The sequence below is a fragment of the Cupressus sempervirens genome, chromosome 9, assembly GCF_028749045.1.
Source record: "Cupressus sempervirens isolate cs-2001-9-10 chromosome 9, ASM2874904v1, whole genome shotgun sequence".
Taxonomy (NCBI): domain Eukaryota; kingdom Viridiplantae; phylum Streptophyta; class Pinopsida; order Cupressales; family Cupressaceae; genus Cupressus; species Cupressus sempervirens.
In genome coordinates this window covers 126,320,765-126,339,213 of record NC_143126.1, presented here as the reverse complement: position 1 = coordinate 126,339,213, position 18,449 = coordinate 126,320,765, and the positions used below count along the sequence as shown (strand labels likewise).

At 35.8% G+C, this 18,449-nt stretch overlaps 1 protein-coding gene across 1 annotated transcript in view; it reads left to right on the top strand.

Moving 5' to 3' along the window:
• The window catches only part of SPPA (signal peptide peptidase), a 187,655-nt gene that overhangs the window by 91,404 nt on the left and 77,802 nt on the right, over positions 1-18,449 (top strand). The window contains exon 7 of the mRNA XM_089799257.1: positions 17,806-17,873. Coding sequence (XP_089655383.1) covers positions 17,806-17,873 — 68 coding nt within the window. The remainder of the gene's footprint in view (positions 1-17,805; positions 17,874-18,449) is intronic.

Below are 18,449 nucleotides of genomic sequence, written 5' to 3'. Positions count from 1 at the left end.
CCCTTTGAGACTCAGACTCACTATTTCTTTTAGAACTAAGCAAAGAAGAAGGTTCTTCGAAACTTAGTGCTTTTCTGAATGCTAGATTTTTTTCAAAAATTATATCCTTACTAAGTTCAATACTTTTCTGTCCAGGTTGAAAATCTTGTATGTCTAGATGTTTTACTATACCCTACAAAAATACCTTTCTTCCTAGAGGGTTCTAGTTTAGTTCTCTTTTCTTTTGGAACATGGATATATACGGGACACCCAAAAATCTTAAGATGACTAAAATTAGGTTTGACCTTAGTAAATACTTCTTCAAGAGTTTTATCTCTAAGGTAAGAATGTAGGCTTTTGTTTTGAATATAGACTACAGTACAACAGGCTTCTGCCCAAAGATAATATTCTAGATTTTGATCAAATATCATAGCTCTAGTAGCTCCTATAATTGTTCTATTTTTTCTTTCTGCTACCCCATTTTGTCCTGGATTATAAGGAATGGTGTACTCCCTCTTAATTCCTGATTCTTTACAAAACTTTTTAAGCAAATCTGAGGTGTATTCCCCTCCGTTATCAGTTCTAAGTGTTTTAATTTTATGTCCTGATAAGTTCTCAGTTAATGTTATGTATTCTTTAAATCTCTTTAGGATTTCTTTTGATGTAGTTGCTTAGAAAACATCAAACTACATTTGATATGATGAATGCATTACGAGAATAAATCATAAAGGAAAGTCCTCCTCCCTACAAAGAGTAAAAAATATCATCAAGTAATAATATAGAAATCGACAAGAAGTATTTTACTTTGGTGAATACAAAAGTAAACATAAACATGATAGCGGACAAGGAGAAGAGCAATCACATATAAAAACATCATTATCAGATTAAGGAGGTATGCTAAAGAGATGAAGGACACATCAACATCTAGGAGAACCTATAGTGTTCCATGACTAACAATTGGCAAGACTTTATGGAACCAGATGCATTAGAGGGAGAGAACATGGTAAGCAATTGATTGCTTTGAAGTTGAGCGTCATCGATTATGCTTGAAGACACAAGTAATCTGTAAAACATGCTCAGAAAAGATCGATTAAATGATCACATGATCACGAGCATCAATATAATAAGAGTAAGCTTCCAATCATTTCAGATTGATTGACACTATGGTATGGCACAGTATCCACCATGCCATATCTCAGTTTATAACTTTTAGTAGGATGAAGTTGTGGACACTACTTAGTTAGATACATAAGAGATATGCACTATCATGATCTCCATAGACATCATCCATATGAGATCCATCATGATAGCTGGTTCAACTATTGTTAAGATTGTTACCTTACAATAGTAACCACAAGTAGATTTTATTGAAAGATTGCCACCTCTCTAGAAGTTTTCACAAGATCATGTAAATCTCACATTACATGCACCATGAACCATATTAGAGGGTGAGTCCACCATGGATATTCCCATAGGGTGGAACAAGGGTTTCACCTCAAACTTCTCTTTCACAGAGAAGGATGCATTAAGGTACATCTTAGGAAATCATTGATGTTGAGTCTCCCTCTTAGTAAGGGCTCTGATTCATAACTCCAAGCTTGTCATCAACAATGTACAAACTTCACTGTAATAATGTAAAAACCCCTAGCCGGCTCCAAATTTGATAAATGAATGCACAAGCTCTTATTTGCAATATTTAATTGTTCTCCAAATGATTTTGAATTTTCCCAGGTTGATAAGAGATAACAATTACAATGATGTTATAAATTCAGAGTATTACTGGAAAAGGATTCTTTGCATTGGATATGAAAATCACACAGTAGAAATATATGATTTAATAATGGCCCTGGGGTGTAGGTAATTTGCAAATTTATTAGATAAGACAAAGAGCAATTGCATACATATAATCTTAATACAATTCCAATTGGCAATCTGAACCTGAATGGGATTGTTGTGGTAATGGCCATCCCTCTTTGTATTTGTTTGCAGCTGAGACGTGGATGCACAATCACCTCCAGCAGTAATGGTGATGTCTCCAACAGCACTCCAATCAGCTGCCGTCTGCAATAACTTACTCTCATGCCCTCTCACGGCTATGATCTGCTGAAACTCGTGACCAATCTACCAACCGTAGGTCCAAAACAAGGAGTGTTACTTTTCTTGCTGCCACAGCTCACACGCTAAGGAATAAAGGCTGAGTGGTTTTCATAATGATGCCATCTTCACCCTTTCAGGAAATACTTCTGACTTCTACCCACGCCTGCCAATACAATGAGATTCGCAGTTTCCAGATGTCAATACACCCAGCAACACAATGTAGACTTACAACAGTAAATCACTTCCAAGATCTCCAATATAGGCTCTCAGCAACAATGAGAATCTCCACACTTTCAGAATCAGTAACAAAATCTCGAAGCCACAGTAATACAGTAAGGAGACTCGGAAAATTGTTTATAACAACACAATTTGCAATGAAATTACCAGAACAATCTCCCATACACAGGAAACACAAATAGGAGATTTAGATAGTGAAATCACTATACATCAGCAATGACTTGAAACATTAGAACTTCGGAGACCCTTATGCTTCAACAAGGGCTCACAATTCAGATTTAGGAATAGGCACAAAAACCAAAATATATAATCAAGCGTGCTTTTTCCCGATGAAAAGAGCTCTCATTTATAAGTTTTTCGTTGGCAAAATTTCCATAAAATTCTACTTCAGAAAACGTGGAAGTTTCCCAAAAGAACTCAACACTAGAAACTTTCGAACTTGCTTTTTAGAAATATCTCTTTAAGTCATTATTTATAATAATATAAACATTATTATAATAATGTAACTCAATGAATAAATAAATAAGAGCTCATGTAATATTTAACCTGATCAATCGTAGGTGACGACCAACTGCCAAGGCATCCACTACACTGCTAAAAATAGCAACTGCCCATAATAGACTTACTAAAAATAGTAAGTAATCAACTGAGACTCCCAAAATACCCTGTCAGCTCACGAGGGTCGCTATGATGAGCTAACTCAATCAATTGCATAGATTGGCCAAAAATGGGGACATTACGAATAACCCTTGCTAGTTATAGCTCTAACAAACACCAATTATCTTGACGTTTGACATTCCATCAAACATTTGGCATGTAATGCTAATACCAATGAAATGAACTCCCAAAGTTTGTTGATTCACAATTTTCTCAATTACTAATTCCCACACTTAAATAAATACAGGTAAGGCAACTTTCAGATGCTATGATAAATGAACATCAAATTATTGAATTTTCAGAGCACACACCAACTCTAAAAAATTATTGTAAATGTTTATAACTATAGTTCAGAGGTCTAATGGTAAGCTACAATTTAGCCAATTGATACCAATCTGAGGAAATGCAAAATCAATCTTCAAATTTATTATTATTTTACTTGTCAAATTTCTTGAGCAGGTACAACTCACCAAAGTGCTCTTATCAACTAGATGAAACGCCCACGTACAAGCTGCTCTATTTAAACATTAATTGCTGACCAAGAATAATAGGCCACAAGATGACAACACTAGCAATTATGTGCAACAATAGTTTGCTCCCAATTTCTGGACAGATGTAGATGCCTAATAGCCACACAAGACTGACTCAATTTGTTATTCTAGTCACCAACCAGATGATTATGAGATGCATCCTGATAAGGGCAAATTGATTTTCTTTTAATGCTTGTTAATGTCGTGTCAATCACAGTAGACTAGGGAATTAGAATGTCATACAAACTTGACACATAAACAAAGGCCCCAGCTAGTGTTATGTCACTCAAACATAGAAATACAGGTGTACCAATTCAAAGAGAGAGCACTCATTACCAGATCCTAGTTCACCGGTTTCTTGCATGGAATATTGATGCCAGGTAATAGAATTCTAGGTGCCCGATTTATAACCAAATCACAAAATCCAATCAAGCGATTCGGTGCCCAAACTTGCAGATTAATTGCTCACAAAATTGCAGATGAAATTGTTTTTAGACGCAAGTTACCTGAGCTCTCACAAATGGGTATCTCAATCATCAAGTTCTTGACCAAATGCACACTATAACATGATTGATTCCCACTTTTCCCTAGAATCCAAACCGCTCTAGTACCAATAGGTTGTATGCTAGACAAAGATGTAAACAAGGCTCCAAATTTCTTAAATAGGAGTCACCAATTTTCTCCACAACAACCTATCAACAATGAAATACTGATAACTTCCATCAAACATATATCTTCCTAGCCATAGTAAGAACAATAATGGAAGATGCCAATTCCAATTCTACTATACCTCAACAGTAGACTAGAAATCAACTCAATCTTTAGATACCTTTGGTCAAACCCTTATGCCTCAACAAGGGACTCAAAATCACCAAACTCAGAAAATTTCACACAAGACAACAAAAGAAAATAGTCAATTGGATCTTTTTTTCCTTCATAAAGTGTCCATATTTATAACCCCAAATGGCGCTTAGCTTTCCAAATGCAACTCCATTTAAGAAGCTTCACCAACACAACACCTCTTTATAATATATAATATTAATAAAGTGCCATTATAATAATATAAACTCAATAATTAATTAATAAATATGAGCTCGTGCAATAAATAGCCTCATCCGATGTAGGTGAGGACCAACAACCATCACCACCAACTACACTACCAAATATGGCAGCTACATGAATTAGACTTACTAAAAATAGTAAGTTCACAATTGAGACCCTCAAATCACCCTGTTAGCCCATGAAGGTCGCTATAATGAATTGACTCGATCAACGTTAGGAGCTGACAAAAAATGAGGACATTACATTCAATTTAGCTAAAAGCTTCAAAGAAAATATCGGTTGTCAGATCTCCAGTGATTATGTACTTTGAATGAATAGCATTCTAGATATCGATCTACGGTTTAGGAATTCGCATAAAGGCCTTTTAGTCTACATATAGGGAATTTCATCTCATGAATCATAGTCCTTTGACTTCTATAGTTTCTTGATCACTAGAGAATCCACCTTGACATGGTCTACTCCCTCTAAATAAGTATGACCAAGATCTCAAAGGTGAACTGAAGCATATGCTCTATCTTCTCCCTCTATCACGAAAGCATATCTTGATTCACAGTAACATGCATGAATGTACTAAACTGTAGATTTATCCTTAGGCTTGGCAATGCTTGGTATTCAAGATAATGTAGTTCCCTTTTGAAGCTTCAAGTACATGTATCAGCCTCTTGACTTCTCCATCCAAGATTTCATCTAATGAAATGTCAGGCTCCCTCTTGTTAGAAGGATACTAATAATCCCAATCATAGAAGATATCTTGCTCCAATAGCCTCACTTTATCTAGCATGATCAACATATGACTAATGAATCCTAGTTCCAAAACCACTTTGGAGCTACTGTTATGAGTCCTGCATAATAATTTGGTAGCCTGCCTAATGTACCGTTCTTCTTTTCCTGCAAGAACATCCTCGAAGACAAAGGAAAATAGCCCTTATTCTTCATACATATAAGAGAGTATACAATGAGAAAGTAAATGTAATACTCAAAGATAATAAATACTTATCTAGTTAGTATGGAGTAACTGCACATCAACATCCTTGATACAATTTGCTCCAGTGAAGGTTCATATGCATCAATTCAAAAAACACCTCCATATAAGCATTTGTAAAAAACTAGAGTACATCGTCTATCCTTCCATCTAACATTACAAAGATTCTAAAAAAAACCCTTTATTTGTGAAGTAAACACACTTAAATTTTTTGGGAGATTGCTTTGCACAAAATGGGAACGAAACATTGGTTATTACCCCCCACTATGTAAAATTCCCCCTTGATAAAAAACATATCATGGAAAGTATCAATTTTTTTTAAGCTTATTTGAGAAACCCATTCTAGACATATCTTGTTGTTGGTTCCCAAAACCATAGATTGGAATCCTGGGAGTCTTGCCAAGTTGATGCTGGGATATCAAATTAGTTAAGGCCAACTTGACAAGACCAATTGGTTTGATCTTCTGCACTTTTGGCTTTGTAAGGCCAAGGTGGATGTAGCTGATCTTGAACAAAACACTTAGGTCCAAGGTACTTATAGCAGAACAATTTGTATATGAATACAACAAAAGTTTTTATATGAATTTCAACCACATCGTCCTATCAAGAGTAACAGGTTCTATACAACCCTTCCATGATTCACCAAAATCAGTATCCTCTATTGACTTCCTTGAACCCAACCACCTCAATCTGCATCTCTATTAGCAAATTCTGTCTTCTACTAAGAGCATCTGCCACTCTATTAGACTTCTCACTACTGTGTTTCAAAGCAAATATATAACTCTGCAAAAACTCAACCCGCTTCAAATGCCTTTGGTTCAATTTTCCTTGACTATTCAAATATTGCAAAGCTTGATGATCAATATACAAAACAATCTCCTTAGGAAGAAGATGGTGTCTCCACTTCTTCAATGCTTGAACTATAGCATAAAATTCCTGATCATAAACAAAATATTTTCTTTTGGGATCATTCAACTTTTCACTGAAATAAGCAACAAGTCTACCTTCTTGGCTCAAAACAACTCTTATTGTAGTACCACTAGCATCACAGTCTACTTGAAACACCTTGTTGAAATCTAGAAGTGCTAAAACAGGCTGCTCTGTAACTTTTTGTTTCAACATATTAAAATTCTTATTTGCTCCTACAGTCCACTTCAATTCTTTCCTATCCCCTCTCATTGTTTTAGTCAAGGGTCCACAAATACTGCTAAAACCTCTTATGAACTTTCTGTAAAAACTAGCTAGTCCATGAAAAGATCTTATCTTCGTAGCACTCTTTGGAGTAGGCCATTCAAGGATAGGCTTCACTTTTTTTGTGTCCATTTTTAGACCTTCTATAGAGACTACAAATCCCAGGTACACCAACTCCTTCACAAAACTGCACTTATTCAGGTTTATCAACAACTTTTCTTCCCTTGACTTATCAAACACCTTTCGGGTATGCATCAAATGATCCTCCAATGTCTTACTAAAGATCAAAATATTATCTAAGTAAATAATGACAAACTTACCCAGAAACTCCTTCAATACTTCATTCACGAGCCACATGAAAGTGTTCGGTGCCTTGGTTAGCCCAATAGGCATGACTAACCATTCGTATAATCCTTCCCTTGTCTTGAAGGCAGTCTTCCACTCATCATCTTCTCTGATGCGAATCTAATGGTATCCACTCTTCAGATCTATCTTTGTGAAATGCTCAACTCCACTCAAATAGGCCATAATATCATCCATCCTTGGCAATGAAAATCTATATTTGATTGTGATTTTATTTATAGTGCGAGAATCTGTGCACATCCTCCATTCTCCATTCTTCTTTGGTGCTAATACTGCTGGTACAACACATAGACTTAAACTCTCCTGAATCAATCCCTTCTACAACAACTCATGAACTTGTCTGTTCAATCACTTTCTGCTGGTGTCATTTTGTGCGCTACCTTGTTTGGCAAACCGGCTCCTAGAATCAAATCCATCTGGTGATTGATCTTCCTAACTGGGGATAATCCAGCAGGTATATTATCTGACGCAATATCAGGAAACTCTCCCAACAAATCTACAACTTATATAGGTACCTCTTCTACTTCTTATTTACCATTTTTTGGGATTACAATAAAACACATATGTTCACGCTTCATAGCTTGGAGTAACTCCTTTCCATTAGCAAAACATATTCTGACGACACTAAATACCTTTTCTTTTTTCTCCTTCAATGGCTTCAACTTATGTTTCACTCCATCCTTTGTCAGAATGTAGGTATTTGCTTGTCCATCATTTACATGTTTGTCAAATTGCCACGGCCTACCCAACAACATATGGCATATGTTCATCGGTATGATATCGCAAAGCACCTCGTCCTAGTAGCTTCCAATCTTGACCTGCACTGAGCATTGCTCATTGACCATGACCTTGTGGTCATCTTGCACCCAAGCAATACAGTATAGATGCGGGTGATTCTATCTCTTCAGCTTCAACTTTGAGACCATCGTTTCTGACACCAAATTGTCAGTACTTCCACCATCAATGATCACATCACCACATTTATCTTCACATCTGCACCTTTTGCGAAACAAACTCCTTATTTGATTAGGTTTATTCTCGCCACTCAGCAAGACTCTTTTGTTAACTAGGAGTTCTCTTTCAGCATCTTCAGAATGTGATGATCTGACATCTACATTAACATGTGCAACTCTAGCCTGTCCTTCCACTCTTCGATCTGTCCTTCCTTGGCGTTGGGAACATTCAAATGCTCTCTGCCCTTCTTCTCCGTAGTGAAAACATTTCCCACGGAAGCCTCCTCTTCCAAAGCCTTGTTCTCTGACTCTTCCTCTCTGATCTCTATTGTTTTGATTATGGAAAGGAGTGGAATTATTTCCCCTCTGCTTATAACTACTACTTCTAGCCTCATCCTTGCTCTTCTAATCATCATTTCGGCCTCCATAAGATCGTCCGCTAGATCTTCCATTGCGACCTCTACCACTATTTTTGTTATCAAACTTTTTGCTTAGCTTCTCCTCAACTCTTGGGGCAAATTGGTACGCCTCCTCAATATTGGTCACTCGAACAAGACTCAACTCCTCTTGAATGCTTGGCCTTAACCCATCAAGAATATCGACCACTTTCTCCTTATCAACTTTTGCATGACCGGTTCTAATGAGAACTCGGTAGAACTCTTCGGTACACTCTTGAACCGATTTTCCCGCTTGCTTTAACCCTTGCATTTTCTTCAACAGATCGAGCTCATAATCCACGAGAATGAACTTTCGTTTCATTTTAGCTACCATCTGATCCCATCTGGTGATTTTGTCCTTTCCTCTTTTATTTCGATCCAACTAGATCTTATGCCACCAGATCTTTGCATGACCCTTCAGTTTGGCCTTCGCAAACTTGACCCTGTCCAGATCTTCAATATCTTCATATTTAAAGTACTCTTCCAATTCATTGATCTAGTCGATTAATTCCTCTAGGTTGAGATTTCCTAAAAATGTGGGAACATCAAACTCAGGTCTTTTTCCAATATTGGAAGTGGCCTTAAAAAGCTTTGCCTCCTCTGGGTTAAGAACTTCCTCTACTACAGCTTGGTTTCCATTTCCTTCTCTTTCATCCTCGCTTTCATCATCTCCTATGTAGGATTCATTCCTTTGCACATCTGTTCTTGCAATGCTTACATTTGCCTCTAGGAGGTTCTAAAATCCTAAGTGTAACACCTTCGACTCTTCCACCACACTCTTTGTGGAGGCGTTTTTGCGCTTCTGCTAAAACCTTGGTGCAAACTGCCTCACAATCGACGATCTGTCTACACACATAGCCCAAACCACGATCTTGGTCCAAACTGCCTCACAATTGGCGATTTGTCTACACACTCAGGAACTCGAGCTCTGATACCACTTGATGAAGGGTGCTCCCCTTAATACCATAAACACATAACAGAAACAGAGAAACAACAACAATTTGCGAGAACAAAATATGGGCTTCTTATTGCTACAAATGCAGAATTACAGAGTTCACAATTACAATATGCTAACCTACATGGGGCACTTTCATTACAGTAATCTGCAAGACAATGCTGTGAACTACCACCCAGAGTTGTCCTAGACAATGTTTGAGCCTTTCTTAAATAGGCAATTTTATGCTTCCCGTGAAGGTTCTAGACACTCAAACTTAATACCTAGGGCCGATAGACCCTAACAATACATATAGAGTCGGCCAAATACACTTTTGACATTTATTTTAGAAATTTCAAGTAGCCCAATTTTGGAAGACCATAACTCTCAAACCATTGTTGCGATTGACTATTATAACCACTTTTGGGAAACCTCAGCTTGTGATCTACAGGCTCGGATCCACTCAATTGCCCATCCATTGAGATTTCAGGCCTCATCCGGGGACTCTAAGGCCTTCAAAATTGAGCATGAAGTTTTTATACCAAAATTACACACCGAAAATCTTTAAGAACTTCACAAATACATATAATCTGACCAAGAAACTCCATTGACAAATTTATATAACTAAAATGAACCTTCACCTCTAAAATTAGAACATTCCGAGTTCGTATGACTGACTTACAAAGTAGCAAGCCTCCATAGACAACAATTCTACATTAAGACAACTCCTCTTGAAATAACTGAAAGGAAATATTTTTGGGTGATGCGAGATTGGTCTCTTGATGAAGGGTGCTCCCCTTACTACCATAAATACATAACAAAAACAAAGAAACAACAACAATTTGCGAGAACAAAATATGTGCTTCTTATTATCTCTGTAAATGCGAAATTACATTACTCACAATTACAATATGCTAATCCACATGGGTGCCTTCATTATAGTAATTTGCAAGACAAAGCTACAAACTACCACCTAGAGCTGTCCTAGACAATGTTTGAACCTTTCTTTAATAAGCAATTTAATGCTGTCTTGGAAGGTTCTAGACACTCAAACTTAATACCTAGGGTTGATAGACCCTAACAATAGATATAGAGTCGGCCAAATACACTTTTGACATTTAGTTCAGAGATTTCGGGTAGCCCAACTTCCGGAGACCATTACTCTCGAACCATTGCTCCAATTGGCTATTATAACCACTTTTTGGAAACCTTGGCTCGTGATCTACAAGCTTAAATTTTCGAAAGTGCCTAATCTAACGAGTTTTCAAGCCTCATTCGGGGCCTCTAGGGCCTTCAAAACTGAACCTGAAGTTTTTATACCAAAATTACACACTGAAAATCTGTAATAACTTCACAAATACATATAATTTGGCCATTAAACTGCACCGATGAATTGATATAACTAAAATGAACCTTCACCTCTGAAATTAGAACATTCCGAGCTCGTATGAATGAGTTACTAAGTAGAAAGCTTCCACAGACAATAGTTTTGCATTAAGACAACCCTTATTGAAACAACTGAAAGGAAATATGTTTGGGTGATGCACAATTGCTCTTACACCCAAGATGCTCTTGCATTAGGAATCCTATGAGTCTTGCCAAGTCAATGCTGGGATATCCAATTGGTTAAGGCCAACTCGACAAGACCAACCAGTTTGATCTATTGTGCTTTTAATTCTGCAAGGCCAAGGTGGATGCAACTGATCTTGAACAAAACAATTAAGGTCCAAGATACTTATAGTAGATCAATTTGTATATGAATGCAACAAAAACTTCCCAGACGGCAACAAATATAGAAAACTCTCAATTTGCACAAAAATGCGAAAATTGCTGAAATAATGCTAACTTCAATAATGACTTCAGAAAGTAAAAGCTTGTAGATTCTGAATTGAAGACAACATAAATGATTATATGAATGTGAGAGTATATAAAATAAAGAATAATAATGGATTATTGAAATAAATCTAAGTTACCGAGTCAAATGCAAATTTAGAAGCAGATACGGGAAGTGGATGCGGGAAGTGTTTTTTTTTTTTTTTCTTGGGGGGGGGGGGGTGGGGGGTGATGTGGATGCTTATGGATGCGTCTGTATATATATACTATAATATAATAATATTTCTAAATATTATAATTATATATATATTGCTGAACATTATATATAATATTACTAAATATTAAACATATATAAATACTATCTATATAATATATATTCAAGCAGCGTCCTGATGTATAATATCTGTAATATATATTAAGCAGCTCTTCAACAATTCTTCTAAACTTTTATGCAGCTACTAGGATATATAATATCTATAATATATATTAAGCAACTTCTATGTGATATCACGATATCCACCCTGCACGCATCTTGCTGGTATCCAGTGGTCTTCCGGATGCACCACACATTTGCATGCACCAGCTTCCGCATCCAACCTTGGCCAAGATGAATCGATAACTTAGAAATAAGTGAATATGCTAATATTCAAAGGAAAGATATGAAATAATTGCCATCATATAGATTATGAATCATGAGTAATATAATGGCCAGTGCCGAAATTTAAAGGGCAAACAGAATCAATATTACAAGTTTGTAACGTACAACTATATTAAATTCTATGCACTTCAACTATAAACAATGTAATGATAAAGACACGGCAGATCAAATATATATATGCAATTTCAAACTAGTCTAGATTGTGTTTCAAGTCCTATGATATGGAGACAAACTCGACACATATTCCTAAACAATTAAATATTTCACTTTATCTATATGATAATCAAGTCTAAAATGCTATAAATGATCCAATCCACTTATCTGATATTTAAATTGTTTACAGATTTTAAAAATGTTTATAAAGGACAAAACTATATGATATTTTCGACTCTCTACGCTTTAGGCAAATAAATAAAATAAATATTTCTTACCGGTTATGCTAGAGATGGAAATACAGTGAAGAGACTCATTACTCATGATCAATCCACTGCAAATCAGTCCCAAAATCACATGTATAAGAGTTGACTCAAGGATCCAATATCCACGAGCTTTGTTCAATCATTCAATCTTTTGCCAATGAAGAATTTGGTATTATAAATCAGTATAAAGTATCCATAGGTAAGAGAGCTGTATGAATTGTCCCCATTGTTTGATTTTACATCTCATATTTATAACCGATGGAGAGATATTTTCAACCATCGCACCTTTTCAAAATATATAATCAAACATATAACTTAATATAATAATGACAAAAGTAATCGATGTTTCAATAATCTTATTGCCTTGTACTCCCGGCAATGGTCAGAATTAGTTTGAAAAGTTCTTTCAAGTCTGTGAACATGTTCGGATCTCCACACTCCAAATCTACACAGATTTTTCCTCCAGCATGTGCACTCATCAGACTTGGTAGATATTACTCAAATGTCTGAGTGCTGGTCACGGTCATTGATTCAATATAATTGCTCGCACACACTGTTTTTATATAATAGGCTGACAGAATGGGAACTAGTCCACCACAAATGCTGATATCATTCCCTTCTAGGCACGAAAATCAGCCCTTGCCATCACTTTGGCTTTGTAACATTTGCCTTCAAATACGTCATCCTTTGTTCCCTGTAAGCTCACAGGCCTACAACAAAAAACAAACTAACATTAGATACAAATTACTGAGAAAAATGACTCATAATAGACAATATAATTTCCCCACTCAGGAGGCCCTGTAAAGATTGGGAGTTAAAATCTTCAATATTGTGGATGGGAGACAAATACTAAAAGTGACAAACTCTTCTGAAAAATCATTCAACAGGGGCTCCTGAAACTGCTAATTGGGTCTTGCACATTACACAATCACTTGTATTTCCTATTGCATAAACCTTCATATTCCGGTGCATATACATTATCACAATAATTTTCTTCATGCTTCAATTATACTTTCATGATATGGTTAGTGTAACTAGAACACACTTGAGTGTGCGTTGAATGGTTTCACAATTTTAAACAAATCTATGCCCTATTTTAATGCGTACTTCGCAACATAGCACTTGATATTGTTGGCTGAGACTCCTGATGCTACATCACATATTCGATGTCTCCCTGCTCTTGTGCCATAATATCCGCACATATCAGACGTGATGCATCTTATTTTTAATTGCATAATAGCCATCGCTGTATATTCTTTTTCTTATAGTTGAATATTAATATGTCATACCGTTGTCTGCATAGAAACCATAAAGGATATTTGCACTCAGTTGTCTTTCCTCGTCAATTTTTGTTAGTGCAAAATGTAATCTTTGTTTCTTTAAAGGTATTTCATATTCCAGTTCCAGGCAAATATAATCCATTAGCCAACACGAATATATCATTGAGGATCTATTTAAAGGAAAATATCCAGTCGCTGTAGTGTCAAGAATATCTCCTAAAACTCCAGTAGTATCTGGCAGGCTTAGCAATACATCAGTATAATGGGAAGTTGGGAACCAATATCTTAATGTTTGGAATAAAAACTGGCCTGAGAAAAGCATCCCACCCTTGGCTGTGTGTCATGCTCCCTATCAATACAGAGTTTAGTGAAAATACTGATTCTACAGATCATGTAAAGCCCTTATGATTTTCCAGATTTACAAAATTGCAGGCATTGAAGTCCTCTCAGGCCACAGTAATTTCTCAAATGACATATCATCTCCAAACTTCTATGGTCTTCAATGCCTTCTGGTAAGATCTTCAAATTGCTCAAACACATGACTTTTCAAAGAATAAATGTTTCCAATGAAAGATGGTAACTTCCACAAGTTGAAAATTTTGAAGCTTTCGCAAACAAACAAACTGCATTTGAGAGTATCCCAATTTCTTGTTTTCCATGAAGTTATTCTGCCTTTGCCTGCATTACCTGCTATGTTTAGGCTTTCCAAATGTCCACTGACCCTTATGCAACTGATAAAAAATAATACACAATTAAAATTAAATAGAGCAAGCTGAATCAATGAAATGCTGTAATAGTGATGTATTAGAATCATCTTTATGCTAATATTGATTTACTATGAATATTGAGATTGAGTCTATTGTAAAACTCAAATATGCAGGAGAATATTTATCTGGATCAGTTGCTAGCCAAAGATCATTAAATTCATGTTGTAACGTGAATATGTATGACAAAAGATATAAGATAATGATATAATGAAATATTAGGTAAATGATTGACTGGAGGCTATAATTTGCAAAAAATTGGGCTCCATTACTTGCAAACATCACATTCCATGCGATCACAACATTTTGTCAAATGATTCACAGGTACAATCCATGCATTCACATTCTGCAAAGATATCTTTCTTTATTTTCCCATGTTATGCACATTTGTTTACCAAGAAATCCCATATGTGGCATTATGTCAAACAGTTGACTTGCCTTTGTCTGTTCCTCAACATTTTGGATACATTTAATTTTGAATCACTCTTTTGCTTTGGAAAACATCCTGATAGGCACTGTTTAATATAAGTCTTGACTCTTGATAATAAGAATTTCTTTGATTTCAGTAACAACCAAGCATTAATGAAGTTTTTAAATCTCAGTCATATGTATTTAAGTATGTTTCTAAATCCATTATCTTAACATCTTTTTCATATCTGCAATGGCATACTACGTTGTCCATGTGTATCTCTAGTGATTCCTCATTTCTTACATTCTAACCCTTGGATTGAATTTCTCTAAGGCAATTCATAAATAGTTAGTTCATACTGTGTCCATGTTGTGCAAGCACACCAAGAGATGTCTTTTGATGTTTTCTCTATACCCCATCTTGCACTACGCACTATGCCGAACAGCCAACATACATTTTGTATGCCTTCCATCTTATACACATATCTAACAGAGCACATCATATTTGGCAGAATCCCAATTATATCATTGCATTCTCTGAGAATACATCTCATGTTTCTGGTATATACGTTCATATTCTGCTGTTCTGCGCTCATACTTATGTGCCATATTGGACAAGATGTTTCGTTCATATTCTGCTATTTTGCATTCATACTTACATGCCGCATTGGACAAGATGTTCCCGACCATTAATAGCATTCATTTAGGCAGCAAAAACACTCTCAGATTGTTAGAAATTGGAATTGTTTGTGTCAGTCTCTGTTCCTTTTGTAGATAGTAGGAATATCTCAAACTAGATTTGTCAAATGAGCTAATTATGATGATGTTTTCAAGAAGCTTCCCTATGGTCATCACATAGAAAAAATTATTTCCTTACATTGGGATTAGCACTGAAAATTTGGTTTAATTAATGTCCATACTCAGTCTCAACAATATCACGAGCCACTGACGTTGATCATCTGTGATCCATCTTTAATCCTAATTAGATGGAAGAAATCCTATAGTTAGAACATACTTAGCCAATTTCCATGGTAGCCAAGGCCAACCTCATCAAGCGCCACCAAAAGAAAGAGTGGCAATCAGCCGTGAAGGAGGGCCTGCTGGATGCGGGAGTGGGAATCATTTCTTTAAACGGCTACACTTTGGACCACGTGCTCAACACCAAGACCAACAACTCAACCAACAATAACAATGACACACGCCACCCTACACCTGATCTCCTCAAACACGCAAATCCTCACAATCTCTGTCAACTCCTGTGTGCTACTGCTACTCATGCTACCTTCTATCCAAAATTTTTGTTGTTGATTATCATAAATTATTTCATACTTATCCCTGATTCATGCTTTCGAGCCTCCAATATGGCATTAGAAAGGAAAACAGGTGTAAAGGTTTTGAAGAAATTACAAACTGGCCACAGCTGCTACATCAACCACTGTCCATCCTGACTTTTCAAACCTTAATTCAAATTGTCACAATCATATACCATGTGTTAAGTTGTATTTCGGTCTGCATATTAATTGTTGTTACGTCTGTTGCATATCTTAGGATATGTTGCTTATACTATCGTTTTCTATTGCTGTTTTCATGTCCACAGGCATTTTGCCCCCCGATGTTTCAATCATCGTTGTCTGAATTGCAACCATGTTCATTCAGTACTCAAACATACATGTTCCATCTTCAAATATTAGACACAACATTCTGGCGACACGGAATTGTTTTGCAAGAGATATAATAATCGAAAGGTCTTGTGTGTCTGAAACAAACTGAAGAACTGGGAAGTCAATGTAAAATTTGGGATCAAAATCCTTGGAGCCAAATGTCGACAACATGGCTTCCTGAATTCGTTGCAGAAAAGATAGCAGAAGGCTTGATGAACACATATCATCTGCCATTGAAAATTCACCAGCCTTCCCACTGAATTGCTCAATATTGAGGAAACTTGATTCAACCCATATGATTGATAGTTAATTCAAACCTGTACATCTTGTGCATGATGGCCATTGGTGAATTCATTTTTCTCTGTTTGCATATGCATATTGATTTGAAAATCATTTACTGTCACGATTTTATTGTGGGGGGAATTGCGTAATTCTGTAAAATGTTTCTGAAACCTCACAGGCCTGGTAAAGAACCTGCTCTGATACCATTTAAATTTTGAGCATATTTATATATTTGTGGATTTTAAAGTTGCTGAGATAAGTTATATTTCACTGCTGCAACTTTATTTTCAAGTTTTCACTTATTTCTGTGTGTTTCTAAGCTTCTCTCTCAATGAATTTGTATATGATATTAAGAGGCATGTCTCTTGTTAATATCTTAACTCACATTGTTAATATCGTAACTCACATTAGTTATCACAAATGATATATGTTCAAGGTATTATCATGATTAATATATGAGATATATATAAATTGCAATCATATATAATACAGACACACACACACACACACACACACACACACACACACACACACATTTATTATCAATAATAATAATTCTCCATGATAATAATAGTGAAGGATAGATATCAAATATTTAAGGGCAATAGGCCATTCAAACATTTGATTTCATTGATTGGAATCATCCAATCAAAGCTACAATTGTTATCAGTCCTAAGCCTCTGATTTATCATTTATTAAAATGTCATTAATTTTTTGGTATATTCAATATTTTCCCTCATGTTATCCCCTTTATCAATCCTTAAAATTGGTTGGTGGAGTATGGGGTTAGACATTCCGCATGTTGTTGGTATGTCTCTGCTTTTAGCCATCTTCCAAAATTATTGAACAGGGTTTTCACTGTCACCTCCATTTGTGTTAGATGTAGTGTTTAACATGAGTTCTATACGATTTTATTCCATTTTTTTATGTTCAAAGCCAATTTCACAATTCTTGTAGCTAGTTTTCTGGTATGCTTTTGTATCGAGTTTACTTTTTCAGTTTTAATTTGAGTTTGGAGAATGAGATTCGTAATTTGAGATGGCCATGTTTTTTGAAGCTCCATTAAACTCTTATGCAGGTGACAAAAATGTTAAAGGAGCGATTAGGCCAGAATCCAGATGAGCAACTTCGACTTGTTGAATATGAGTGAGTGTCTTTTAATTTTTTCAGAAAATGTTTTACTGGGTACTGTGAGATGTGCAAGACACATTTATTTTTTATTATAAATTTTTTTATTTCACCATATTTAAAAGATTTTATTCCTGTTTATACGAAGAAATGACAGTTTTAGGGGTCCTCCCATCTCTATTGCTGGAAACTCCTCCCTAATGTTATCCGAAGCCCTTTAGTTTTTTTGCAGAAATCATTGATCGGGAGCCAAAACTTGTGGTGAGTATATGCATACCTCAGATTTGATGTGGCCCTTTAGATTCCTTGGGTATAGTTCATTCAAGTTTTCCTCTATACAATGTTCTACTCTTAAAAGACAAGGTTTGGAATTGGTGAGTATAGTGCTTGATTGAAATTGATTATCTAGCTGAAGTAATTCTCTATAAGTCTATTCCCATAATTTGTGGTAATGGAAAACAAATATTTTGACAATTCATCCCTTTCTATTCTCGTCATATATTCAATGATACCAAATGAATTGATTTGGTTCAAGATATAATGATGCCATCATAACATTTTGCTGACTTGGAGCATGATGCAGATCAAAGAATT